Raw genomic sequence first — 26,918 nt, forward strand, 5'->3', positions numbered from 1 at the left:
GGGGGGGGGGGGCGAGCTGCCCGTCGGGGGGCGGCCGGGCCCGGCGCCGCCGCGGGGGGGGCGGCGCCCCGAGGGGCGGGAGGCGCGGCCGTGCCCTCAGCCAAGATGGCGGCGCGGCCGGCGTCTGCCCGGCGCGGCGATGGCGGCGCGGTCACGTGGGGCGCGGCCCGCCCCGCCCGCTGCATGGCGGCGCCGTGAGGCGGCTGCGGCCCGGGGCGGGCGGCATGCGGCGGGCGGCGGGCTGAGCGCGGCGGGGGGATGCGCGCTGCGCCGCCCGGCCATGTCGCGGGTGGGCGGCCCCGGGCCGGCGGGCAGCGCCAAGGAGAAGCGCTCCTTCAGCAAGCGGCTCTTCCGCGGCCGGGCGGCGGCGGGCGGCGGCGCGGCCCCGGCCCCGGCCCCGGCCCCGGCCCCGGCCCCGGCGCCCGCCTCCGCCGCCCCGTCCGCGGCTCCGGGGCGCTCGCTCGGCGGGTTCATGAGCCGCGTGCTGAAGACCCTCTCCACGCTGTCGCACTACAGCAGCGAGCCCGAGCCCCGCGGCCCGCAGGCCCCGCGCCTGCCCCCGCCGCAGGCGGCCGGCGGCCTGGGCAGCTGCCTCCCGCCGGGCCCGCCGCGCAGCCCCGAGCCGCCCCCGCCGCCCGCCGGCGGCCCCGAGGCGGTGCCCGGCGTGGCGGGGCTGCGCAACCACGGCAACACCTGCTTCATGAACGCCATCCTGCAGTGCCTCAGCAACACCGAGCTCTTCGCCGAGTTCCTGGCGCTGGAGCAGTTCCGCGGCCCCGCCGAGGCCGGCCCGCCGCCGCCCGCGCCCGGCGAGGTGACGGAGCAGCTGGCGCAGCTCGTGCGGGCGCTCTGGACGCTGGAGTACACCCCGCAGCACAGCCGCGACTTCAAGGTGAGCCCCGCCGGGGGCGGCCCGGCCGCGGCTCCGCTCGCTGTCGGTCGTGCCCGCTCCGGGCCCGGAGAGCTGCGCCCGGGGCCTCCGGCAGCGGCGGGGCCTCGCCGGGCGGGCGCCGCGTGGCCGCGGGGCGTGAAGGCGTCGCCTCTCGGCGCCGTGCCCGCGGATCCGCCAGCCCGCCCGGTGCCCCTTGCTGGCGGGGCTGCGTGGCGGCGTCCCGCTCCATCACCGCGTTCGGGGCCCCGTCTGCCTTTCCCGCAGCGCGTGGGTCGCTGTCCCCCTGTGCCCGTGTCTCGGTGCCGCGGGACGCTCGGGGTGCTGCAGCCCACCCGGGCGCGCACAGGGTGCGGACGTGGGGCGCGTGCGTGCGGGCGCCCTTGAGGAGCAGCAGAGAGCCCAGACCCGCGTGCGGGTGCCAGGTAAGTGGCAGCACCGTGTGTCCCCGCGGCTGGTCGGGGCGGCCAGCGCTCAGCTCCTCACCCACAGCGGGAGCGCCGGGCAGGGTGCTGCCAGCGCGCTCAGCACTGACGGCGTTGGAAGCTGGCTAACGGCTCTGCTGTTAATTTACTGGCAGAGGTGCCCGTTTTGCTGTTTCATACCTCCGTCGTGCCGCGCTAGAAGTTGCAGCTAACTCCTGTGGTGGTGCCGGGGCCGGGAGCACCGGCCGTGCGGAACAGGGCGGCCGCTGGAGGAGCGGGTGCTGCCGCCTGCGGGGCCGAGGCCCTCACCCCCGCGCTCGCCCGTCACGCCCGAGCGCCCTGCACACCGAAACCACGCGGTGCCTGGCGCGGGCAGAGCAGGGACCCCTCCTCCCGGCCTGCAGCGCGGTCTGTGCGCCTGTAGTTTAACCGCACCCTGGAATGCCTTTGGGAGAAACAAGACCCAACTGTTGTGAAAACGCTCCGGGCCTGCCTTGCTTCTGGAAGCCACGCAGGATTGTTAGGCTTTACCGTGAGGGGCTCCCTGGCACGGCCGTTGGCTGTAGGGAAGAGGAGGCGCGTGGGTGCTGCGATGGGCACGGGGCCATGTGCAGAGCCTCGCAGCTGGCACCGCTCGCTCACGGGGCAGCTGAAGGGCGGCCGCCAGCCCCGTGGCTGCTGGGGGCCTGCCCTGCCGTGATCTCCCTCCCCCCGAGCCTTCCTGACACCGGCAAAAAATGTGGGTTCCTCCTGAGTAATAAGAATAAAAAAGCTTGAAGGCGAAGCTATCTTTTGGCAGCACAGCTGATAAAGGGGAAAGCAGAGCAGCTCTTAGGCCGAGAAATGCTCTCAGTGCAAGCCCAAGGTAGAGGTGCTCAGATAAGAGAGGCAGAAAGAGGAAGGGAAACAGATACGTAGATTAAATTAAGGCCATGTTCCAAGCTTTGTTTTTTTTCTAGTGGAACTTTCTTTGCCTGTTGGCCGCCGTCACTAACGGTGAGTGAGTGCTTTTCTACTCCTTGTTGGTGTAGCTGGAGCCCATCAATCTTCTACCTGCCAGGCCCTGGGAGGCTTTAAAAAGCATCTTGCTGGGGGGGATCTTGTGCGAGCAGGTCTTGCTCAGAGCCGTGCAGTATCAACAGGCCTGTGTCCTACTCGAGGTGACTTGATCATCATGTCGAGTGCTCGGCTGTTTCTGCACAGGGGTCAATTACTTTCAATAGTAAATTAATGCCTCTGAAGACAGTCAGGTAGCCTGAACCTGCTATTAAATTCCATGTTCTTAATTAAAAATTTCTTCAGCAGCAGACTTGCACAGTTAATTTAAATGTATAAACAAGAGGCTCGTATTGGAGAAAGGTGAAGATTGGTGTTTTCGCTCTGGACACTTTGTTTTTAAATGGTGAAAAGTGTTTTCAGGACAGTCGTTTTGTACTTTCACTCCAATAGTAGTAGTTAGTGACAGTAATATTTATTTGGTACTTGAAAAGCCCTTTACCCAGTGTGCTAAGAAGTCAGTTTGTGGTGTGTGTTTTTTTTCTGTTTGTTTTCCTCTTTTGGTGCTGAGTATAATCGTGTAAAGGCAGTCCTTGATTCCTAAATACTTACCTGCAGGTGCTAAGCATATTTAGGGTATAGGATAACGCTTATCCTCTTGCTCATTCTTACATCCGTAGGCTTTTTTCTTGGGGCACTTTTCTAAGAGAAGGCCTCTCTGTGTCCTTATGGACAGGGACCTTGGAGGGCGTGAGCCTCTAGATGCTCTTTACCCTCAGCTCTTTTTTTCTTGGTAGTATTCAAAGCATTTCTCCTTTTTTAGGTCGGTCTTTGAGAAAATATCCATCCTACAGACTCGTGAATCACGAAGTCCTGCTGCTAGAGACAAGGACAATGCAATTAAAACAAGTGGTTCATGTAGTTGCGGGGCCAAGAGATCGCCTTGCAGAGAGGTGGAGTGCTTGCTGGCAGCTGGCGCCCCGTCTTCGGGCAGACCTACCCGGAGCGCGAGGCGCTCTGCCAGCTTCTGCATCTCAAACCTCACGTTTCTCTCTGCCGTGTCATTTGGAGCATTTCTGAAGTCTGTGATTTTTTGTTTCTCACCTTTGAGGTGTCTGCAGCTGTTTTGATTTTTTTAATGGTATTTTTTTTCCTTCCTAACGCGCAGATCAGATCGGCACAGGGCGCTCTGCAGGTGATTTGCAAGGCTGTGCCTCGGACGGGACAGGAAGGGAGCCTCTGGAAGCCGTCTGCCCGCGCTCCAAGTGGAGCTGCGCCCACCGCTCCTGCTGCCTGGCGGGGCACTGGGGGCTCTCCTTGTCCCCAGCAGGCCCTGGGAGGGGGGCCGGGCGGGGGCAGAGGGTCTGAGGGCTGTGGGGTGGAGGCAGGAGAGGGAAGGAGCCGGTGGGTGCAGGTGCTGGCTCCCGGCAGCAGCCGTGGGCTGGCAGCGTGGGGGCACCGCGCACCTCCCCTCGGGCGGCGCGGCAGAGCCGGGCGCTGCTTTGGCTGGCTCTCCGATCGGCCCCCTGCTCTTCCACGGTTTGTTAGCAATCGCTTTCCCCCGACAGCTCAGTCGTTTTATTTTCCTGCCTAAACAGAGCCGCTGCTTTCATAACTAGGGCCAATATTGCAGCTCGTGCTTCCTCTTTCCCCTTTGTGATGGTGTGACAATAGCAGCAAACATCCATTGTGTCAGCAGTAGCTGTGCTTCGGGCTTGTTTTTTTGCAGGGAGCTGTCCCTGTCTCCCCACAAAGTTCCTGGGAGCTCAGCTGTGCGGACAGAGTGCCCTTTGTGATGGGGAGCCAGCCTGCGGCGCTCGGAGGTGCTGATGGGGTCTTAACTGGGGAGGAGTTTTATTTAAACTAATTGGGTTCTAAAAATCCGATATGCTTACCCGAATCCTCTCCCTTTGTCTTTCTCGGAGTTCTGATCTGTGGATGGTGAAGTTATTTTTTGTTTGGAGGCTTTCTTCCTAGCTAGGCTAGCTGCACGCTGGAGTGTCTCGGTGTTTAACAAGACCCTTTGGATGCTTGAGCTATACTGATTTCTTTTTGTCCTGCAAGATGAAGACTGCCTTGTTTTTATGACCTGTGCGTTCAGCAAATGCAGTAAAGTCATAAGGGCTTGATTGAGTTGGATTATCAGAATTAGATTTGGACCCAAAACGAATCCCTGTTACTAGAGCAGAGATTATTGTGTTGAGTTAATATTGCTGTTTCAAGTTTTTGTTTTTTTAAGTCTGTGTTACCGCTAATATTTAATAGTAGCGGTGTGTAGCTGAGTTTCACAGTGCTCATGTTTCAGAAGAGCTCTTGGTGTAAATGCTGAAATTGGGACAGGCAACTATCAGCTGTGTTGATCGCTTCTTTGTGAATTATTAAAAAAAAAAAAAAAAACAAACACACAAAACAACAAACTCCTCTGAATTGCGAAGCAACTGCTGCGAAGCATCGACGTGCCCAGTGTTGCTGCCTGGCTGGGAGGCGCGGCGGGGGGCGTAGCGTGGCCGCGACCAACGCCGCTCTCCTCTCGTGCTGCAGGCCGGCGCTGAGCTGGCTTGCTAAGCCTGCTGTCTTCTCCAAACTTCAACCTCATCCAACTGAGGTGTTTTAAAGGGAGGCAGTGGCCTTCCTGAGCGTGACTGCTCTTCTCTGTATCAGGAGAAGCCAGATTTGTCTGACACCAAGGTCTGAAAGCTCGCTCTCGGAGTGTTTCTCAAGGCTTGACCTGCGTGCACTTGGCCGTCCTGGCAAATCGTCTTCTCTCCGGTTGTTTGCCTTGTCCCTTCAGACTCAGGACTCAGTACAGCTTTTAGTACAGCTTACCGGCAGAACTGAGCGCAAAGGCCCGATGCCGTGCCAGTTAGCAGGATGCTAACTGCACGTGCTGTGGTGCTCTTGCCTTTTTGCTTTCCATTGTATTTTTATTGCTCTTCCCCCTGATGTTTCCTTCCCTTTCCTCTCTCCCGGCCGTGCCCTGTTCTCCTGCAGGCGTCGCCCATCGGTCCCTCCGGCCACGGCCCCCTTGCTCCTGCTCCGTGCCCGCTGCCGTTGCCCTGTGTCCCCGGGTTTCTCCCCCTGTGCCGCGTGCAGCCGGCGGTGGCCGCTGGCTGTGCTGGGCGCCGGAGCCCCCGCCGCTGTCGGCAGCAGGTCGCAGGGCAGAGCTGGAGGGGCGTGCTGCCCGTGGCGCGGTGCGAGCGGTGCTTCGGCCCGGCTGCGGGGTGCTGCTGGCCTCGGCCCCGTCCCTGGGGCTGGGATGGACGCGAGGCCTGAGCTGTGCTGTCTGCCGGGTTTGCTTCCCTCGGAGCGGGCGTCTCGCCTTGGAGAGGGGAAGTCGCTGTGTGAGAGCGCAGGGACTCGGTTGGATGAACGCTCTTCATGAGGTGTCTGCTGTACAAGCTGCCCAGGCACAAAGCTGACTGTGGGATTAAACCAAAAAACAAAACCACCGAATCTCTGCCTGAGCCTAACTTTATGATGTTCGATGAAAGGTAAATAATAGGCTCTCTTTCCTGCTCACGTGTGTCATTGTTTCAGGGCTGTAATGAGCTGGTTCCATCCGTTCATGCACAAAAACCTCTCCACAGCTGCTTCCTAGCAGGAGCACACTGGAAAACAGCAGGCTGACATTTTTCCTTTGGTTGTCTTTGTTAGCTGGAAGAATAACAGCAGCAAAGGGGAGGCCAGGAGTTCAGCTATGTTTGGCTTTATTTATTGCATCTATGTAGAGCAATAGATGATTAAACTTTCAGTGGGCTGATAAAAATGATAATGCATCTTTGCCGTAAATCTGCTTTATGGATGGACAGGGACTTGTTTGGTTGTAGGGTGCTTGCATTAGGGGGTCAGATACGTGCATGCGATCAATAGGAAATTATGATTTTTTTCCCCCGCTTCTCTCTCCCAGCAGTGCTGCCTCCATTCAGGGTGCCTGTGGGAAGGGAAGGCCTGGTCCCCTCTCCTGCCTCGGGGCTGCGCTGAGGTGTTCTGCGCGGTGGGAAGGGAGCCCCGACACCGCGCGTGCTCCTGGCGTCCTGCAGCCCCCGGGGTGCGGTGGGGCAGAGCGGGCTGCGCGCGGCGCCTGAGCCCCCGGCTCGCTGGGGACTTGCTGGTGGTTTTCTCAAATGGTTCAGTTGTTTGGGTCGGCTCCTTCATCCCAGCCGCCTTGCGTTCCGTAGCGCTTCTGTTCTCTGCCGCGCGTCTGTGGCTGTCCGCACCGCGCTCGTCTCTGCTGGCTTTGCTGCCGCAGCACCGTGCGCTGCGCTGGGAGGGAGGCACGCAGCGTTTCGCAGGGCAGCGGAGGCAGCGGTGACAGTAATGACAATAATAACAAGGCCGCTTGTCGCAGCGACGGCAGGAAGCGTGAGTAACGCTGGGAACACGCTGCTATTGCTGGAGTGTTTTTGTAGCATAGCCTCTTGTGAGGAAATTGCATCTGATGTTTTGTAGTGCTTCCTGAATCGCTTCCAGCGCCGTGTGATCCGTCTCCACAGGCAGCTCCTTATCCCTGGCGCGCGCAGGCTGCGAGGCGAGCAGACCCGGTGCCGCCGGGGCGGGAGCGGTGCCGGCGCAGCCCGAGTCCCGCGGCTCGCTGGGGGACCAGGCGTCAGCAGGAGCCGCGTCGGCAGCGGCCCGTGGGGTCTGGGCGAGTGGTGTGCTGCTGGCACCGGGAGGAGGGCGGTGAGAAATCCTTGCCGGGATTCCCGAGCTCCTTGGTTATGTCTGCTTCCACAGAGAAAGCCCCCCCACGCCTCCCTTTTGACTTGAACTACCAGATTCGCTTCCTTCCGGCAACACCGAGGACCCTTTTATCTTCAGCTCCGTCTAGACGAGGGCTCGGGGCGCAGTGGGAGCACCCGTTAGCTGACTTGCCTAAAACAAACCAGGCCAGGTACGGCAGCCGGCTCTTGGCACGTCAGGTGGGGGCCTCCCCTCTGGCCTGGTGGCGCTGTGCCTTTACATCGCGGCGCGGGGAAGGGGCAAGAGCAGAAGCTGTGCTGGCTGGTCTGCTCGAGCACCTCTTCCTCGTCCCCCTGTGGTCACCTCACCGCGGGGAGCGTGATCCATGGTGCCCGACGCGGGGCTTGGCAGATTTTGGCTGATTGGCCGATTTTCTGTTCGGAAACTTATGTGGGGTTTCAAAGCTAAATTTAATTTTCGGAAGTTTTACATTGAACAAGGATGATGCTTGCAAGGGAAGTTTATGCAGTTGTCCTGAATTCTTCCCTGTACCCTTGGGTGCTGTGAGCTGATCCGCTTGCCTTCCTCGCAAAGCGCGTATTGGATATTGTAGATGCCGAGAGCACCCGCGGTACAGGCTGGTGAGCCATCGGCCGGCAGAGCCACGAGGCTGCGTCTCCCGGTGTTACTCCAGTGCGGTGGTAACTAGTTACTCCTAGTGCAGCCGAAGTAGGTTTCTCTAGGTCTTTGCAATCTTGTCCTGGTATTTTTTGGTGGGTGAATGTCTGGTGCTCAGGCATCAGACCAGGATCTGCAGGGACACTAACTGTATTTTCATGGTTTAGTGTTTAATATTATAAAGTGGTGCAACACAAATAAGTCACCAAGCTTTCCGCTGATGGACAGCAAGAGGTATAAATAAGGCCGGCACATGAAGAGGATTAAGGTCCTTTCTTTTAGATTATGTGTTGTCCTCCCCCCATAGATCTTGTTTTGCTTAACTGGAACTTGGGGTGGAGAAGGCTTTGTTCTCCTTTAACCTCTGAGTCCCTGCAGGCTTCTTTCCCCCTCTGAACTGGCTTGCGGCAGCACCCCGAGCTCGCGTTAGTCGAGCACCAAGCAGGGGTGCTGGGCCGCCGCTCTCTGTGGCAGAGGTGGGCATTCACTGTGGACTGTTTGCTTGTCTCAGACTGTGTTTGCGTGGTTTAGTTCGGAGGGTGCTGGTTCCTGTGCCTGCGAGGGTGGAAAATCTGCTGCCAGAAGGCTTGCACATATGTAATGCGAGCAGATTATTTCTGTTTTCTGTTATATTGCTGCCTTGAGGCAGGTGGACAGATTACAGAGGACAGACGATATATGTCTATTGGTCCTTTCCCGTCTCTTTCTTTGCCCCTCCCTCCTGGTGACCCCATTTTTACAGGGATAAAGCGAGCAGCCCAACCTCGTTTCTGAGATCTGTTGCCAAGCCCGCCTAGAGAAGCGGCGGAGGCCCGATAACGCGGGCGTGCAGCGCGCCCGGTGCTGCTGGGGCGCAGGTCTGCTGCTGCCTCCGAGCCTCCTCGCCCTGCCGCTGCCCTGCCCCTCTCTGCGGCCTCGTCCCGCTGAGGCTCTGCCTTGCCCAGCCGGGCCAGGCCCGTGGCAGCGCTGCCTGCCTCGCGCGGGCACAGGCAGCTGCTGCGGGGCCGATGGGGGCGTTGTGATGGTGGTGGCTGAGCCCGGTTCTCGCAAAGAGGCCGGGTATCTGCGGACTGACTGTGGGAGCGTGGCGGTGTCTGACCGTAACCGTGCGTTAGCTGAGTGTCCTGCCTGCCCCCTGAGCAAACGGACGCGGGTTGCAGCCTGCTGCCTCCTTGGCCAAGCAGAAAAAGCTGGTTCTTTTCCGCAGTGGTGCCTGCTGCTTGGCTAGTAACTCACCAGGACCAGCCCACCATGCGCCACATGGCGTCACTCCAGAGAGCATTTGTGCCCGGGTGCTGAACACAGGCGTTGGTGCCTGGTTCCTGTCCTGCGGGGCTGCGCCGGGTGCCCGCTGTGCAGAGCTGGCTGCCCCAGCGCCGTGGGAAGGGTGGAGGCGAGATCAGAGAGCTGGGGCGGAGACAACAGACACCCCCTGATGTCGGTTGCTTCTCGGGAAAGACGCGCTGCAGCTGGTGCCTTCCTGAGGAAGGTGGCACATGTGGCCCAGGTGGGGGCTCGGTGCAAATGTCACTGTCATGACAGGTGTCCTCAGAGCTGCAGGGCAAGGGTAAGCCTGTGGAAGTGCAGGTTTGTGTTGCTGGTGAACTTCAAGACCCTCCCATTCGTGTCCAGAAGAAAAACAGGTTGGATCAAATCCCTTGGGTGTGCTGGTGTCCTCCTGAGATGGCTTTTCCGGAAATTCAAGTGTAAATTACACACATTCCCCAGGCTCAAGTGTATCCAGAGTAGTACGAGTTGTCTTTACCACGTGCCATCTCTGTTTCTCCGCAGAACATCGTGTCCAAGAACGCTATGCAGTACCGTGGGAACGCCCAGCACGATGCACAGGAGTTTCTGCTCTGGCTTCTAGACAGAGTCCACGAAGATCTGAACAACACAGTGAAATACAGTGGCATGCCTCCCCTCAAGGTAAGGAATTTTGCTGTGCGCCGGCGTGGGAGAGCAGCTATCGCTTTGCATACAATCTTTCTTTTTAAAATAAATCTGCCTATTGGCTCCTTAACTCCGGTATTCAAATGGAACAAAAGCTTGGGTTAGAATAGTTCCTTTCTGGCCTGCGAATGTAACTAGATGTTTCGTTAGTCCCTGGCAAGGGCTCCCTGATGCAGCCCTTTGTGAACGGCTGCGTGCTGCTTTCCAAAGGCTGGGAAGCCTTGCAGGGGAGCTGCCAGGTGCCTCATCTGGGGTAAGATCCCTGCCCGTCCTCGGCTGTGCCACGTTCCCACGTAACCACCTACCTGGGCAGGGAGCACTCGTTGCTTAAAAACTGTGTGGCGCTGTCCTGGTGTTCCTGGTCAAGGAGCACACAAATTTGGCTAGGAGTACTGGAGCCATCTGGTGCCCACCTACACGCTTGGCTATGCTTCTGGGCTTTATTCTTTTCTTTTAGCCACCGCTGGAGGATGATGTGCTGCTTGAGGGACCGGCCTTTCCCATCAGTAGTACTTTCGTGCAGGAACTCTTTCAAGCCCAGTACAGGTATGATATGTTGTAACTTCTGAGGCATTATTGCATGTACTGGTGACCCCAGTGTAATTCTACCCTGCCACTAGCTCACAGTACAGTTGAGGCTGGTGTCATGTTAACTGCTACTTCTGAATTTTTCTGAACAAATTTTGAACTAAGATCTTGCACCAGAGGGGAGAGAGAGTTTGACTGCCTCAAATTTGGTATGTTATTTGAAAATCTGCAGTATGCACCACCTCTTCAACTGCCCTGCCCCTTCCTGAAAGCAAGCCAGTGCTTAAGGGTGCAAAGGCCCAGGACAGCTCGGTGCTGCCAGGCTTACCCTGCCTGCTTGGAGGCAAGAGCCTGTAGCAGGACCTGGAGATGCCTGGAGGCTGCTGGGGAGCTGCAGGTCCCAGGCTTCTTGCAGAGTTCTTGTTGTCTGGTGCTTGGGAACCCTGAGTTGAATCCTTCCTTGTCCCTTCAGGGTATTTCCTGTGAGTTTCTCAGACTTCTGGGAAGTGAGCTTTCTAACTTCAGAACTACCGCAGGAAAACAGCCTCATTTCCAGTGTTCCTCGATAGCTTGTATCTGTGCTGCTATGGGCACTTTAATTACCGGGCGTTCCCCCCAGTGTTGGCTAGGGTTTCTTTTGTAAAGGAGAAACCTTAAGCCCTGGTGCAAAGCCGGCATAAGGTGCAAGTTGATCCTGAATGAGAGACGTGTTGTTTGGGGTTTTTCCCTTCTGAATAAGAGATCTATGTTCCTGCAGTACTGACTGTCCCCATCTATTTCCCGTCGCTTTCCCTCTCTTCAAAGAGAAAACCCTTTCAGGTCTTTCACATCGGAGCTGCTATTGGTGAATTATTAATCTTGCAGTGCTGCTTATTAAAAGCCAAATTCAGCGTCTCAAGCAAAGTCTTTTCCTGACATGCCACGTAATGAACTTTGAGACTAATTACTTTGAAAGGATCTAGACATCCAGAGCCCCTCACTTACCGCGGCTATGTCTGTTGCACCTCTGTGCAGAGCCACTTCGTATGGCGGAATAAGAGTGTGAGGGCAGCCAAGCTGACACGCAGAGGCAGTAATTTGTGATGCGATCATTTATCCATTCCTGATGAAATGATGTATAACTGTCCTCTTACTGGTGTCGTAACAGGTCCTCTCTGACGTGCCCTCATTGCCAGAAGCAGAGCAACACCTTTGACCCTTTTCTCTGCATCTCTCTGCCAATTCCCTTGCCTCACACACGGTATGTAATTATGTCTTGGTTAGTGTTGGCTGTTTCCAGTGTTGTCAGAGTTGTGTAATTTGGTACAGAAGGAAAAGAGATGTCAGCAAAATCTCTGTTTTAAAAGTCTCTTAAAAAAATACTCGAGCCTATATGGTACTTAAATCTTCAATTTGCAGGTAAATTGGAAAATCGAGCCTCTTACTTGTTTCAGAATGTTTCAGAGAAACAAGCCTTTCACTTGTTTCTCCACCCCTACCCTTCCAAAAAATCCTAGAGAATTAACTTGTGGAGAGGGAAGCTATCTTTGATTCAGGGAACCAAAATATTTTGCTTAATTTATAGCATGCTGAAATTAAAAAATGAGAGAAGGATGAAACTTATTTTTTATTTTTCACTTTTGTGGGAAAAGTCTCTGATCAGTTTGATTTTAAAAACTGAAGTTAAAAGCTCTCCTGCAAAATGTTTTGCTTTTGAACTACAGCTGCTGCCAATAAAGAAAAATGGAAAAAAAGTCTAAAAAGTTCAGAGCAAACATCACGAGATGCTTATTTATGTAGTGGGTAGTAGAGCTGTGCAGCTCCTTCAGCTGATGCTGTGTGTGCAGAGAATTTGTGTGGGTTCAGGAAGCAAAGGAACAAAGTAATGGAAGTACTAAATATGAAGATGTCAGGTTTGGTTCGAAGTTCCTGCTCCACCACTAAGTGGAGGCTGAGTGGGCTTTCCAGGGAAAGCGTTTCTTGTAGGCTAGCTGCCCCGCTGTACTCTTCTGAAGGTATAACTTTTGCTGCTGGTGGAAGCAGGACCTCATTTAGAGAGAGAACCTGGAGATCTGTCCTCGTGGTCACAGCAGCTCTCTTTGAACGTTCCAAGGTACTGCTTTGGGCTGACCTGCATTACAGCGTACTGGCTGGAAAACTAGGTTGTCTTGCAGTAGAGAGTTTTATTTTTAACTCTGGGATTTTTTTTTTCAAGAACACTTCCTGCTTGTAGGAACAAGCAACACCAGCCCATGTAGTAAGAAAAGTCTTTAGAAATCACACACGTGTGTCTGGCTGAGGCTGAGCACAGCTCTGGGTCGTCAGCAGGGCCCCGTAGCTCTCGCAGCACCCTGGGTGCCCCCGGTTCGGGTGGGCTCCGCTGCAGAGGCCGGAGCTCTCCCCAGGCAGCGCCTCTGTGCTCCCCGCAGGCCGCTCTACATCACCGTGGTGTACCAGGGGAAGTGCTCCCACTGCATGCGCATCGGCGTGGCCGTGCCCATCGCCGGGACCGTGGCCAGGCTGCGGGAGGCTGTCTCCTCGGAGACCAAGATACCCACGGAGCAGGTAAGGGCTGCTCTCCTTGCCGGGACCCCTCGTGCCGAAGGAGGGCAGTGCTGAGGCTTTCATCCGGTGTGAGCAGCGCTGGATGTGTAGGAATTGCAGTTAGCTGTCCCTGTCTGAATGGGAGCAGGGTGGTGGTGATCTGAGTCACGCTTTTCCCTGCGCGTTGACCCCGTGAAAGCTAGCGATGTGAGGACAGCCACCTGTGGAGCTGTCTGCGCTGTCCTTCCGCCCAATAGCCCTGCGATTCCCACATGTGGGCAGTGAGAGAACTGTCGGGCAACTATGGAACAGGCACAGGAATTCCTCCATAAGAGGAGTTCCAAGAAAGCTGTCAGATCCACCAAAACCCCCTCTCATTCTGCTGTCGCCCCAGCTCCGAGGTCACGGTCACCCTTTTCCCGGCTCCTCGTGCCGGCTGGCAGCAGGGTGCTTTGAGGAATGCCATCCCTTAGCGGGTAGCCCCAGTCGAGGCATTGGGCAGCTCGGCAGGACCAGGACTGGTGGCATCAGGGGTTCTGCTTTGCTTCTGCTGGCTCTAGATCGTGCTGACAGAGATGTACTATGACGGGTTTCATCGCTCCTTCTGCGACACTGACGATCTGGACACCATTCATGAAAGTGACTGCATTTTTGCCTTTGAGACCCCGGAGATATTTAGGCCCGAGGGTATCCTTAGTCAGAGAGGTAAGTGGATAACTGCTTGGTGCCCACCCAGGTGATTAGATGAGGAAGGCTTGGTTTTGTAAGCAGATGCACTTGATAATGAAAGTGCCACAAGTAGATGATGCCCTGGTGTATTGATCTCAGCTCTGACTTTATCCAGACTCATTCCAGCAGACTCAATTCCCTCACTCCCTCAGCTGGGAGGCTATCAAGAAGTGATGTACGTGACTTTCTTCCTCTTCCTGGCACTCATTCTTCAGGCCAGGCTGGCTTCATCTGAAATCTGTTGTTAGGCTTGCTTTAAAGGTCTGATAGGGGCCAGACCAAGCCACCGAAATTGTGTTATTTAAAATCAGATTGCCAGTGAAGAATAAACAGTCTGAAGAATGAGGAAACACTTTCTCTGTTAAAGCTCAAGAAATTCAGCTTTTCTGCGTCTCCCTCTCAGAGGAAGGGAGTAATTGCATCCTGGGTAGACAGAGGGTAATCAAAGGCAAATTTTATTATTGGAAGTAACAAGGAGGGTGTCTGTCACTTTAGCTTTTCATGCGGTCAGACAAGATATGAGTATTTGCACAAATTACTGTGAAAAATCAGTTAGTTGAGCATTACATAAAAATTTATTTCTGTAAAGAAGTAGGCACCATGGAAAGTAATTGCTCACTGAAGTCTTTGTGCGAGGCTAATAAAAATGGTCAGTCTCACTTCCATGCTGGCCTGCTCCTCAAGGCCCAAGGAAGGCTTCCCCAGGGAGGCATATATTGTAAATAATGGAACAAGGTATCCTGTTCTCCTAATTTTTCAGGATTACATGTGAACAATAACCTGAATAACTTGAAATATGGCACTGAGCACTCCCGAACAATATCTTACTCTCAAGGACCGGTGAAGTCTGGAAAACTGGAACAGTCTTCTACTAGACAAACAGCAAATGACAGGATTGTCTTGCTGGTGTGTAACAGAGCGTGCACTGGACAGCAGAGCAAAAGGTGACTGGCAGCTTCACGGCCAGACTTACGGCTCTGGCTGCTTCCTTGGTGGGCCTGGGCTTTACTTTCTGTGTGGGGCAAATAAAAGGTGCGGGAGGGACGGCTTGTGTGCACGCTCTTTTGATCACTTCCTTAAATACTACTCCTTTCTCCAGGTTTGGCTTGCCCTTTGTGTTGCATCTGGAAAAAACAATTGCTTGGGATATTCTGCAGAAGGAAATTCTGGAGAAGATGCAGTATTTCCTGCGGCCTGCAGCCTGCTTGCAGGTGAGGCAAATGATGTGGCTGCTTTGAGACTTCCAGCGCTGTGTGATGAACTAAATGGGAAGGCAGGTTACCTGAAGCAATGAATGTGCTGTGCTGATGCCTTCCCATATTTCTTAGTGCAGTAGTGTCCAAGTCTGATGTGCTTTTGTCTGCTATTTGCTGAACGTTACAGGTAAGAGTAGACTGATCAGGTGAAGGAATTACATGCTTCTCTTCCTTCCTTACCCCCAAAAGGTACTTGAGAAGTCAGTGCTGCTGTCTGCACTGCAAGTGGTGCTTGCCTTAAGGAAGGCTGCGAAGTTTGCCTGGTGGCTGATGAGTGTGTGTCTGATGGGAGTTCCCTCTGAGCAGTGGGGTGCAGAGCAGCATCTTACCTGGTCGCTGCAGGGGAGGTTTTGTCTTTTGTAAAACACGTTCTAGGATAAACTGTTCGCCTGTGCTGCGAGCAGGTGACTTGGATTTGAGCCATTCAGATGGCTTCTGCTGTCTTGCTGCAGGTTTGCCCATTCAGCTTGCGAGTGGTCAGTGTTGTGGGCATAACGTACCTGCTACCTCAGGAGGAGCGGCCCCTCTGCCATCCAACAGTGGAAAGGTAGGCGGGAGGGACCGGTCGCTTGGGAGCTGGGGATGCAGCCGCAGGGAGAGGGACAGTCCTGGCACGGATGTGTGCAGTGGGCTTCCTGGGCCTGGGAGCAGGGAAGTGACGGAGTGTCCTCAAGAAGTTGTCAGGATTGCTCAGTGGTGTGTCATGCCGCCTGGAACCTGTCCTCCTTGCAAACAGGAGAGAATAAAAGTGTTCTCTCCTCCCTCCCCTCATCTTTTTTTGGTGGCTATTCTTTAGAAGCTTTTGTAGGTGCCTCTTCTGTAAATAAACATATATCTATTTACAGAGCGAGTACTTAAGTAAATACAGTTCTTTGCCAGTTTTTTTGCTGTATGAATTCCTTTTCTGCTTTCCAAACTTGATCTGGGTGGCAGTGGGGGAAGGTGAAGGACTAAAGGAGACAAGGTACGTGCATATGAAAGAGAACGTAGGCTTCAGATTCCAAGATGGGCTAACTTCTGTCTGCTCCTTTCTCCAGGGCATTGAAGTCATGTGGACAGGGGGGAACTGCTCATGTGAAGTTAGTCGTAGAATGGGACAAAGAAACTAAAGATTAGTAAGTATGGAGTAGGAAGCCTTAAAGTGAATTCATCGTGACAGCCTTGCTTGCAGCCAGCTTGGCACTGTGAGCTGTGCACCTCCCGGCACACGTGAGACCTCAGTCTGCTCCCTGTGTGCTGGCCGCTGTCTGCGGGACCCGGCGGGGGCTGTGCGCGCTGAACATGCTCTGACCTGGAGCCCTTTGCTCTGTAGCTGGGATTCTGTGTTACAGAGCAGGTGTCTCACCTGTAGCTGCTTCCCTCACCAGCTATATTCATGTGAGACAACCTGTGGGCAGTGAGCTGCTGCTGAGATAGCTGGAATGGGTGCTGCTGAAGCTGCTCACGTCTGTGTTCTGTTGTGTTGCTCTGGTGGGGTCTTGCCAGGCAGCTCTCGCTCATGGATAATGAGACAAATCCAAGAAAGAGCTGCTAGTTCTGCTTCTATCTTTATGTTGGCTCAGCAGCAGCGTGGGGAGCAGGCGGCTGTGCTGGTAAATGTGTTGTGTCTCTGATGCAGCTTGTTCGTGAATACGGAAGATGAGTATATTCCGGACTCTGAAAGCGTCCGCCAGCAGAGAGAGCTTCATCACCAACCTCAGACCTGCACTTTATCTCAGTGTTTCCAACTGTACACCAAAGAGGAACAGGTAGGGACGTGCCTGTATAGCAGCCATGACTCTGAAGGTCTGGTTGGTCCGTGTGCTGCTTGAATCCCATGCTCAGCAGAGCAGCTGTGTTCTGCAGACACTGATGTGTTGAGGCAGGAGAATAAATTCGTTAACGCAGCACTAGTTACCAGTCCTGCTAGCAGAGTTTTTCTGCGGTGGGAAGAAAGCTGTGGGCAGTACTGCTCCCCTTCCAGTCCCCGATGTTAAGATTGCAGATCAGAGGAGCAAATTCCGATGTTTCCCCCTGTGAAATAGCAATGCCTTTTCTGGCATACAGGATGAAGGATTAGAACAGTGTGGCATCTCTGTGGGAATGTGCTGCTCTGTCGTGGAGCATTTGGGTGCTCCCAGGCCTGAGCTGGGCAACAGTGGGCTTGAGGCAGCCTGTGCTGAGCAGGGACCTGCTGGGCGGTCACACAGGGACAAGGAGCTCCAGAAGTGTGGCTGCACTTCTCCAGCTCGGTTCTCAGTGCAAGGAGGTGGAAGAGGCAGGAGTGATGATGTGCCACGGGGCAGGCTAGAGTTGGGTCTGATCTGGCCCTTGCCTGGAACATCATGCGAGTGATCTGTGTCTCTTTGCCAGAGGTCTCTAATCTGCTGTAAAAAGGGATGGTCCCAGATGTGGACTGTGGACCTGCGATTGAGCTTTAATAATTTTGGAGCCTCTCTTGTCGCTTCTTTCAGAGGTGAGAGAAAAGTTGTCTGACAGCTTACAGCTCTGGCTTCTGAATTTTCTGAGCACGGGGCTCTGGATGGAAGCGCTTGTCACATTTGTGGCTTTGAAAAGATACCCTCTCCTTCGTGGGGAGTGAAAAGCTCCACCGTTTGTAACTCTGTGCTACCGGGACGTGGGGAGAAAGAGGTGTCAGAGACGAAACTTGAAGTATATCTGTAGTCCTTCTGTTCAGATGCCTTCTTTGCTGCTGGTGTTCTTGTAAGGATACTTTTACTCAGGCTGCCAAGCCTGCTGGCTTTTTCCTTTTTTTTCTTAATTTCTAAGGGACTGGGGGTTTGAAAGGTGGAAATAGTTTCTCCTCACAGCAGCACTAGCTAAATTCTGTCTTGCAGTGGGAGGTGCCTCTGCCGTGAGGCACCCCTCTCTTGCCTTCTTTGCTGTTTTGGAAGGCATCACTGGGAGCCCTGTGTTTCTAATGAGCTTGATGAATGCTGGAGGTAGATGAGGTGCGTGTGTCAGTGCCTGCACTGCACCTTGGGCAGCAGAGCAGTGATGGTGAAGAGCTGCCTTGGAACCAGGAAACTAATACCCGCGCCTGCCTCTTCCTTGTAGCTTGCCCCAGATGATGCATGGCGATGCCCACACTGCAAGCAGCTGCAGCAGGGTAGCATCACACTGAGCCTCTGGACCTTACCTGATGTTCTCATCGTACATCTCAAAAGGTTTAGACAGGTAAGAATGTCTGTGGGGATGCTGGACAGGGAGCGACCTGATGAGAGCGTCTCTTCAGCAGCAGCAGCTGTTCTGTCTGACGTATCTCTACTGGGTTTTAGTTCTCCCAAGCGTGGTGACCTCGCTGCCGCTGCGGCTCATGCTATCCTCCATTTACACAGGAAGGAGACCGAAGGATGAAACTCCAAAACATGGTTAAATTCCCCCTGAGTGGCTTGGACATGACTCCTCATGTGGTAAAACGCAGTCAGAGCAGCTGGAGTCTGCCATCTCACTGGTCACCCTGGAGGCGACCTTATGGTCTTGGAAGGGATCCTGAGGACTACATCTATGACCTGTACGCAGTCTGCAATCATCATGGCACCATGCAAGGGGGACACTATACAGGCAAGTATTCTGCAATATTACGTCCGTTAGATCCTTTCAGAAAGAAAACAGTTCTATTCCCTATTCTGTCTGTAGTTTTTTCCTCGCTCTTGACAGAAGGACCTAACTCAGTTCAGAAGGGCTCGCTATGTAATATTGGACAGGGAACTTTTATGACTCTGAGAAATGAAACAATGCGTGTTGACCCCAAATGTCCTACTGTATGTTCCTTTCTCCATTTTTTACCTTGAGTGTAATGTCACCAGCCTTTTGTGTTTCAAAAATGCTCTTTCACCACTGTAGTTGCCAGAGTCTGTTATACGTGAGAAATATTTGCACCTTGCTTGTGTGTAGAGCACGGGTTTTGAATTCCTCTTTGTTTTGGCAGCTCCCAGAGCAGCCAGAGGTAAGCTAAGCTGTTTGGTGGTTCTTAGTATCTGTTCATTTTCACTCAGCCCAGAAAATGTACGTCTGGCTTTGCCCTCTGATGCACACCTCTGGGCTACATTGTCCTGTGGGGACTCCATCAGGAGGAGACTCACTGGTGGAGGCAGACCCTCCACAAATAACAGAACGTGGAGTGAATGGGGCCACCCCAAATAGTGTTCTGTTCTGAGCAGCAATGCTGAACAAAGAAAATCCTGAGCTGTGAGCTGTTCATTGTGTTCTGGTTGTCTCAGGTTTCCTTCTTGCTAGTCACACTGGAAGAGGATGTGTTGCGTGAATAAATCTGTTCCTTTCATTCTCCTCTGAGTTTATCGTAGCAGATAAAGTCGTGTTCAAGTTATCATACAGGAACCTTGATAGTAGGAGTGAGGAAAGTCTAATGGTAATGTTTCTCTCAGCATATTGCAAAAACTCGGTTGATGGCCAGTGGTACTGCTTTGATGACAGCGATGTTCAGCAGCTTTCTGAAAATGAAGTCTGCAAGCAGACAGCATATATTCTTTTCTACCAGAGACGCACAGCAATCCCATCATGGTCTGCTAACAGCTCTGTGGCAGGTAAGCCCTGTTGGCTTTGTCAGGGAGTGGATGTAGTTCTTGTCCTGCGTGGAACTGAAGAATTTTCTGCCCCCCTCTGCTTACACCCCAGCTTTCTGTCCCAGAACACACGGTGAGCTTGTCTCAGAGTCCTCTGCTACACAGGGGAGACCATGGGAAACTTCCCAGCTATTCTGCTTCTGCTGCCCATCCTTATGTACCTCAGGCTAGTTGTGGCAAAGAAGCTGTGGAGATGGGGGAGCCCCCTCCAGCGCCACGTGTTCAGAGCTGCCCTTGCCAAAGCCAGGACGTAGCCATAGGGCTGGTTCATTCCCCCTGCCAGTGCAGTTGGTCTCAGGTAAGCGGTCAGCAGCTGAACATGTTGGTTGTGAATCTGGAATGAGCTGTGAGCAGGTACAGGCTTGATGACTTGTCTTTGTAAATAAAAGGGTTTGCAGGGTGTGTTTGTGGCAGCTCAGGGACTGTCCGCCACCTCTGTGCTGTTGCACTGAGGCACTGATTCTTTTGATTCGCAGCATACTGGGACAGGTGTGATTGTCTCTATTGCCTATGACCCTAACTACATATAGAAGTTTATTTCTACAACATAGAGGTTTATTTCTACGTTATCTGGATGCTGTGGCTATATGAGACAGCCCCAGACTCAGTGTCTGTTGAAGCTGGTGCAGTACTTACCTGGCTCTGTGGCCTTCCCAGAGCTTCACGTGTTCTGCAGCTTTGTGCTGCTGGTCTGAGGTCTCTGCCTGATTCCTTGCAGGCTCCACAAGCTCCTCGCTCTGTGAGCACTGGGTCAGCCGTCTTCCTGGTAGCAAGCAGCCCAGCATTGCTTCAGCAGCATCGTCACGGCGCACGTCTCTGGCTTCGCTCTCTGAATCGGTGGAGCTGACCGGGGAGAGGAGTGAAGATGATGGTGTGTATTAATGATGCAGTGCATGGGGGGAACTGGGTCAAAAAATATTTTCTCAGGCACTAACTTGTCAGTTACAAGATCCCTACCAGGACAGCTGCAAATGAAGTAGTTAGGATGGGCAGTTTCTCTAGCAGCTGGGGGAGGCAGGCACTGTGTCAATAGGAGCACAGGTGGGCTTTTCTCTGGTGTGAAATGATGGGCAGGAACCTTATGGAGCCTTTCAAAGAAAGAAAATACTATCAACTAAACCTCTCAATCAAGTATTTTGTGTTTTTATTTCTCTGGGTTTCACTGCAGCACCTTTTCAGGGAGGCTGACGTACTCCTACTGCTTGGTATAGGTACTAATTGTCTGCTGCCCTGCTGTATCTCTTCTCATGGAACTGCCACCATGGGGTTGAGAAGATAGGCAAACTTTTTGTTGAATTCCTTGTTCAGCTTTTATGCAAGGAATTGTGCCTGTGGTGCAGGCGAACTGTCTGACTCTTGTAGGGAAATGGCACCTGTGGATGGGTGGGATAAACTGTCTGCAGGCTTGGCGTTCATACTGATGATGTTGCTTTCTCTCTAGGAGGATTTTCAACTCGGCCCTTTGTGAGAAGTGTCCAGCGTCAGAGCTTGTCGTCTCGATCTTCTGTCACCAGCCCACTGGCAGTGAGTGAGAACGGTGTCAGGCCCTCGTGGTCGCTCTCTGCAAAGCTGCAGTTACGCTCCAACTCCCCATCACGCTTCTCTGGAGATTCCCCTGTACACACATCTGCTTCCACCCTGGAGAAGATTGGGGAGGCTGCTGATGATAAAGTCTCCACCTCTTGCTTTGGCAGCTTGAGGAATCTTTCTAGCAGCTACTTGGAACCCTGCGATGGCAGCCGCCGAGAGCACAGGACGGCTCGCAGAGCCCCCCTGGCTGTCATGGAAGGGGCGTTCAGGGAAGAGTCTGTTGTAAGGACATCTAACTCAGACCTTTCAGATGGGCTTGGCAAAAGCTCTGTGCAGCCAGACAAGAATCACCCTGCTTTGGACCCTTTTGATAACAACAATCAAATTGCCTTTGTTGATCAGAGTGATTCTGTGGATAGCTCTCCAGTCAAGGAGGTGAAAGCCACCAGTGGGATGGGACTGGCTCCAGAGAAGGCAGATGGAACCCCTAAGAAGGCTCACAGCTCCAAGGGAGCTTCCGAAACAGACAAAAGCTTGAGGAAGGGAAGGACAGTCTTATCTGCCCAAGAGACCAAAGTCTCTCGCTCTTCTCCTCCTCCCCCAAAGGGTTCCCAGAAGGTTTCCCGGTCTAGGAGTAAGACTGACTCCTCTAGGGCCAGTGGGCGCCATGGGTCTCCTGCTCCCACTCAGGCTAGGAAGGACCATAGCACCAAGCCCGTTGAGGTGGCTATCCCATCAGCTCAACAGAAGCAAAAGTCAGGTGGTTCTCCCTCTTCCACAGCTGCCAAGAAAGCCACATCAGGCTCATTGACTAAGGGCTCTTCTGCTGGGAAGAGCCGGACTTCAGACCGAAGCCTCAGCAGGGAGGGCTCTAAGATAAGCCTGGGCTCGGACAAAACGAGCGTTACCAGCAGTTCGAGAACAAGCTCCCCGCGGATAAGCCACTCTAGGAGTGACAGCAGGGCAGTAGACAGCAAGCACGTGAGGAGTTCCTCCATGGCCAACCTGCGGTCTCCAAATGTTGGTATGCGTTCTGGTTTGAAGAGGGACAGCAAATCAGAAGAGAAGGGATTGTCCTTCTTCAAGTCGGCCTTAAGGCAGAAGGAGACCCGGAGGTCAGCAGACCTGGGAAAGACCACAATGCTCTCAAAAAAGGCAGCAGGTGGCAGTTCCAAGTCGGTCAGCAAAAACGTGCTGGAGGACAAGTCTGAGAAAGGTGGTGTCCCACCAGCCTCTCAAACCAATGCCAATGTTACTGCAAAAGAAAAGCTCGTCCCAAAAGATGCCGCACCCAACAAACATTCTCTGCTCTCCAGTCGCAAGTCCAAGTCTTCCCAGCTAGATCCCGGAGCCCAGTCTCCTCCTTCCAGTGGCAAGCAGGCTGCTGACAAGCCACTGAAAAAGTTACCTTCCAGCATGCAGGTGTCCGTACGGCCTTCTCTGGAACCTCAGTGAAATGCTGCAATCCAGGTGTCTTTTCTGCTGAGAAGCTAATTTATTCTGAGCTCTTGTTTTTTGTTCATGTGCCTAATGTATGTTTTGAGGAGAAGTTAACTGCGAGTTGTTAAAGCGCCTTTTGATTCTGCCATCAAACCAAATAGCCACAGGCAGCCAGCACCAATGCAAGTAGTCTATCTGGAGTCATTGTTGAACCCGAACGCAGCTGTCCCATAGCACTTGTGCAGGAGTCTCTTCATAGAAAATGCAACATCTTTCCTCAGACTCAAGGTCTGAAATCTGAAACCCAGTTGTACTGACACTAGCGTGCTTCGTAGAGCTGTGAACTGATTTTGGTCTCGTTCTGAGCAGGCTGTGTCTGCACTGGCCTTGTTCTGAGCTGTGGAGGATGCGAAGGAAACTGGACAGGAGAGCCTCCCGCTGCTTACGCGCTCTTTCGACCCGCTCTCCCTACTCCCTTCCATTTTCAAGCTTTCTTAAGGGCAATATCTCAACACTAATGTTGTTTCTCAGGTATATACTCAGCCAGTATAGGAGGGACTAGCATTAGTGGATGGACAGAAAGGTACCCGTGTGTCTGTGTGTACGCGTGTCTTTGTAATAGATTTCATATTTGCATTCCAACAGCGGAAAGATTTTTCCATAAAATGTTATCTGCATTTTTTGTTGCTCTGTCTGTGAAGAGTTTTACTCTTTCCATACCTAAGGCAACCTCTAGCCTGTTCTCTTTAATTGCTTTCTCTCTTCTGGAATACTATACTCAGCAACAAAAGAAGTCACTAAGCAGCAGCTGGTTGCCAGCCCGTTCCTGTGAAAGCGCGAGGCGGCTTGTTGGTGCGGTGCCCTAGGAGATGGCTGTCTTTGTGCGCCTGAGTGGCAGCAGTGCTGGTAGGACCCCTGCCCAAACTCCTGAGCAGCAGCGTTTTTTGATGTGCTCAGATGCTTAACTGTAGTGGTGTGGATTTAGCATCCGTTACTTATAGGCGTAGTACTTAGCTAAGCCACGTGTCGTCCTGTCTTCTCTGCCTTCTCTGAGTGAGCCTCCTCGCGAGGGTTGGAGGGGCTGCACCCCAGAGCCGTGCTGGGGCTGCTGCCCTGCTCCTCCCCGGCGCGCTCCTCGCGTTCCCCGCGGTCTGCCCGCTGTGCGTCTCTTACCGCAGCGGTCCCGTCCTCGTCTGGCTGTTGGTCTCTGTTAGGGCTAAAGCACTACATCTAGCGACGTCCTTGTTTACATGCCCTTCTCCAAGGGGAGATTCCTCAAGCTCTTTAGGATTCATCTCTGAAGGTGGATTCCTCAAGTCCTTTTGTATACTCGTGGTGTAATCTCTTTTTTTAATTTCATGAGTTTTTTATTAATGTTTTGCTTATCCTTTCTGTAGAGCAGCAGCCTGTCGTGCAGCTCATGGCATGCAGCAGCTGGGCAGCGTGCTGTGCACGCTTGTCTTTTGGTGAGGTCTTTGCCTGCCACCCAGTCTCGTCTGGTGAAGCTCCTCCGGGCTCAGCCTGCAGACAGCCCTGCTCGTACGTCTCTCCCATCACCGTAGCAGTGCCCTCAGACGAGCAGTTGCTTGCAGCTAGCCTGTTCCACCTCCACTCTTAGCTGCCGTGCTGATGACCCTGGAAGAAGCCTTGCCCCAGGCTGCTGGGGCACGTTGCTGCTCCTTGGGTTTGTTCTCGGCTCACTGCTTCTGCAGCGGGCTTTGGAGAGTTGTGTGTCTCGGGGCAGCTGCTGCCCTGGTGCACAGGCGGCGGATGCGGAGCTGACCCGGGGTGCTGCAGAGCTCTGTGGCTGCAGCACAGCCCTTGGCCTCTCCTGGTTGAGCCCAGCAGTACCTGCCTTCCTGCGTCCCAGAGGCAATGCCAGTGGCCTGCATGTTTGTACAGCGTGTTGGACTCTGTGCCCTGGACTATATTTTTAAGCCTGAACGTGACCCTTTTCTTGATCTGTTTCTTCTCCCATGCTTTGTTGTCACCTTCTCGTTTAATGCAGCAACAAGAAACAAAGGTGGTATTGCTTGCTTCTTAAATGTATAACTTGGGTTATTCTCGGATTATTTTTTGTTATATCCAGCAGAGCAGAGGAGACTTGCTTCACATTTTGGTACTTAAATTTCTCCCTGAAATGCCGATATTGAAGTACTTGTTTAAGATTTGATCTGCATTAAGATCTTGCACTTTGTTGACTCTTCTCTTGTAACAACTCTTCTAGCAAGAATGTAATTCCGGTAGCTGTTGCTAACTTGGTTTGATATCCTTTTAATAGACAGAACCGAGTTTTCTGTGCATTTCGCCATGGGACGTTTGTGAAAGGCTATTTTTATCAAATGACACTTTCTTTTCATGTCATCCATCATTCACTGGAAAAGTTCAAACTGGAAGATGGTGTATGGTTTCTGAGGTGTTTTTTGCTAACGTATTGCATGTCTGTACTGAAGGAAACTTGAAGCCATGTCCAAGCTGGCGTTTCAGCTGAATGCCAGTTCAGTATGTTTGTATTTGGGGCATGAGAGTGGTCATTAGAGCTGCCGTTAGGATAAAATGGGAACGAGAGGTCTTGGTGCCAAGCGTTCCCGTAGCTGAGGTTAAAAGCAGTCAAAGCTCTGCATTCCCAAGATAAGTTATCTAGCCCTTCCTCTTTGTGCTTACTGTAATTTCTGATGGAAACTGCTGCCGGCTCCAGCACTGTCCACTCTGTGTACGCTGCCAATTTGATTTTCTACCTGTCCCTCTGAAAAACAGAAGCTCTGGTGCACAGACGCCTTGCTCCATGGATAAGCATGGGGTGGGCTGAGGAGCTGATCCTGACAGCGCCCTTTTCTTCCCATTAAGCTGGTGTCGCGGAGTGAATGAGAGATGCTGCTCGTCTCTGGTGGGCTGCCAGCACGTGGCGTGTTTTCTGGCTCAGGAGGGCTTGACTTCGGGTGTCCTCAAGCAAAATGCTTTGATTTGCAAGGGTGCACTGTCGTTGTTGTTGAATATAAGACACGTCGGGCAAAATGTGGAAAGCATGCTTATAGGGACCTGCAAACTGCAGTGCCTACTCCCATGGCTGTGTCGATTCTGTAACAAAGCGGTTTGGATAGTAGCTGCTTGCTGCCACCCCGCATCCTCTGCTTTCTGGTCTCAGATTTCCAGCAGTCTGTGAACTCCTTTGCATAGGAGAGGGCTAAAGGATGCAGGCCCAGGAACAGCAGTGTTCATGATGGGTATAAATCCAGGTCTGATTGCTGTTAAAACCCTGGCTTCACCAGCGGTGTAGAGTAAATCTTTCTAAAACTGAACGTGGGCTCCTGCAGGCCTTATTTAAAGTGATTTGAGGAAAAACATCAGTCTTCTCTCCTCGCTTTAAGCGGACTTGTTTCTTAGCCCTTTCCTGCAGAGGAATTCCGGTCTGTGTACACCATGCTGTCCCGATGTGGATGTGGCCCTGCACGAGGGGTGCTCTAGGGAGGGATCTTCCCAGGCCTGCAGCCAGCACAGCCTTGCCTTTGCGAGGGGGCCGTAGAACGGCGCAGGCTTGTGCCTGCTCCGTGGCAGCCTCTAGTACCCGGCCACCCCTTTCCTGAAAGTTCGGGCTCGGCTGCAGCAGCCCTGCTGCCCGTGGAGGAGGTGAGCTCCTGCCACCTCCTGCAGCCCTGGGGGCAGGTGGCGCCCAGGGGCTCCCGGCCCCGTGCCCCCAGTCCCTGACCTGGCTGCACGGTGCTTGCAGGGCAGCCTTGGAGGCACGAAGCCCCTCTCAGCAGGGCAGCCTCGCGCTGTCCCCACTCAAGCAGCCACGCGGGACCCGAGGGAAAGCGGGCTTGAAGTCCCCTGGAAGGCTTTGTGATGTGCTTCTAGCCAAAGTCGGATGGAATTCACCTGCATGGGTCCGCCCGTGCCCCTCATCACGCCCCTGGTCCGAGGCTTGTGCCTGGGGCCAGCCCTCAGGGCCCAGGAGAGCAGCGCCCTCATTCCAGTGCTAGATTCCTGCTGGGGTCACCTACAGAAATTATTTTTACCCTTTTTGGGCTTTGTCTTTTGGATAGTGTTTGGTAGTGTACAACTTATAAGCACATTTTCAATGATGTGTATTGAAGAGGCACCTTTTATTTGTATTAATCACATTTGATAGACGACTTGGTGCCTGCAGTTCTCAGTAACTGGTGTCTCACTTTGGATGTATAAATTGTAACCCTTTCCAACTTACCAGATATGGCTAAAAAAAAAAATAAAAATGCTTAGGATAGAAAATTAGCAGCTTAATTACAGTACACTAACTGCAAGTGCCCTCATCCTTCTTAGCTGCAGTTGTTCGCTTTCCAAAGCTGAAACTTGAGCATGATCAACCATTTTTTCTAAGAAATAAAGGCAGTTTTGCATGGCAGTTCTCTTGCTGTACTCAAATGCATGCACTTATTAACTATGCAAGCATCTAATACAAACCATAGACCGTGCTTTCAGTATCAAGAGCTGCTCCCTCGGTGCCGGAGCACTGCTTTGACTCTGTACTTCTGTTTCTTGGTGCAGCTATGTGTCAGCACATAGGAGCATGTACCTGGTTTCCTGCTTTATTTGCACATCTTTGATTCTTTTCTTTGCAGAATTTGGGATTACTGACAAGGCTGGAGCGTAGCATAATGCCAAGGGAATTTGAAATGTTGAAATGAGAACAAACTGTTTTTCTGTATTGTATTGTTTTCTTTCCTTT

At 53.2% G+C, this 26,918-nt stretch overlaps 1 protein-coding gene across 1 annotated transcript; it reads left to right on the top strand.

The window, feature by feature from the left end:
- The first annotated feature begins 260 nt into the window (after positions 1-260).
- On the top strand, positions 261-26,918 carry USP31 (ubiquitin specific peptidase 31). Its single transcript, XM_040575187.1, has 16 exons — positions 261-892; positions 9,460-9,597; positions 10,079-10,167; positions 11,297-11,389; positions 12,558-12,693; positions 13,233-13,377; positions 14,162-14,345; positions 14,501-14,612; positions 15,110-15,204; positions 15,695-15,772; positions 16,276-16,405; positions 17,715-17,834; positions 17,996-18,221; positions 19,046-19,204; positions 19,962-20,114; positions 20,685-26,918. The coding sequence occupies exons 1-16, from the start codon at positions 281-283 to the stop codon at positions 22,226-22,228; spliced, it is 4,014 nt and encodes a 1,337-aa protein (XP_040431121.1). The 5' UTR covers positions 261-280; the 3' UTR covers positions 22,229-26,918.

Source organism: Cygnus olor, chromosome 15, assembly GCF_009769625.2.
Source record: "Cygnus olor isolate bCygOlo1 chromosome 15, bCygOlo1.pri.v2, whole genome shotgun sequence".
Taxonomy (NCBI): Eukaryota; Metazoa; Chordata; class Aves; order Anseriformes; family Anatidae; genus Cygnus; species Cygnus olor.

Coding starts and splice junctions, on each gene's coding strand:
- USP31 (XM_040575187.1), top strand. CDS start 281: ATGTCGCGGGTGGGCGGCCCCGGGCCGGCGGGCAGCGCCAAGGAGAAG. Junction 12,694..13,232: donor CCAAGATACCCACGGAGCAG/GTAAGGGCTGCT, acceptor TGCTGGCTCTAG/ATCGTGCTGACAGAGATGTA. Junction 19,205..19,961: donor TGCTAACAGCTCTGTGGCAG/GTAAGCCCTGTT, acceptor GATTCCTTGCAG/GCTCCACAAGCTCCTCGCTC.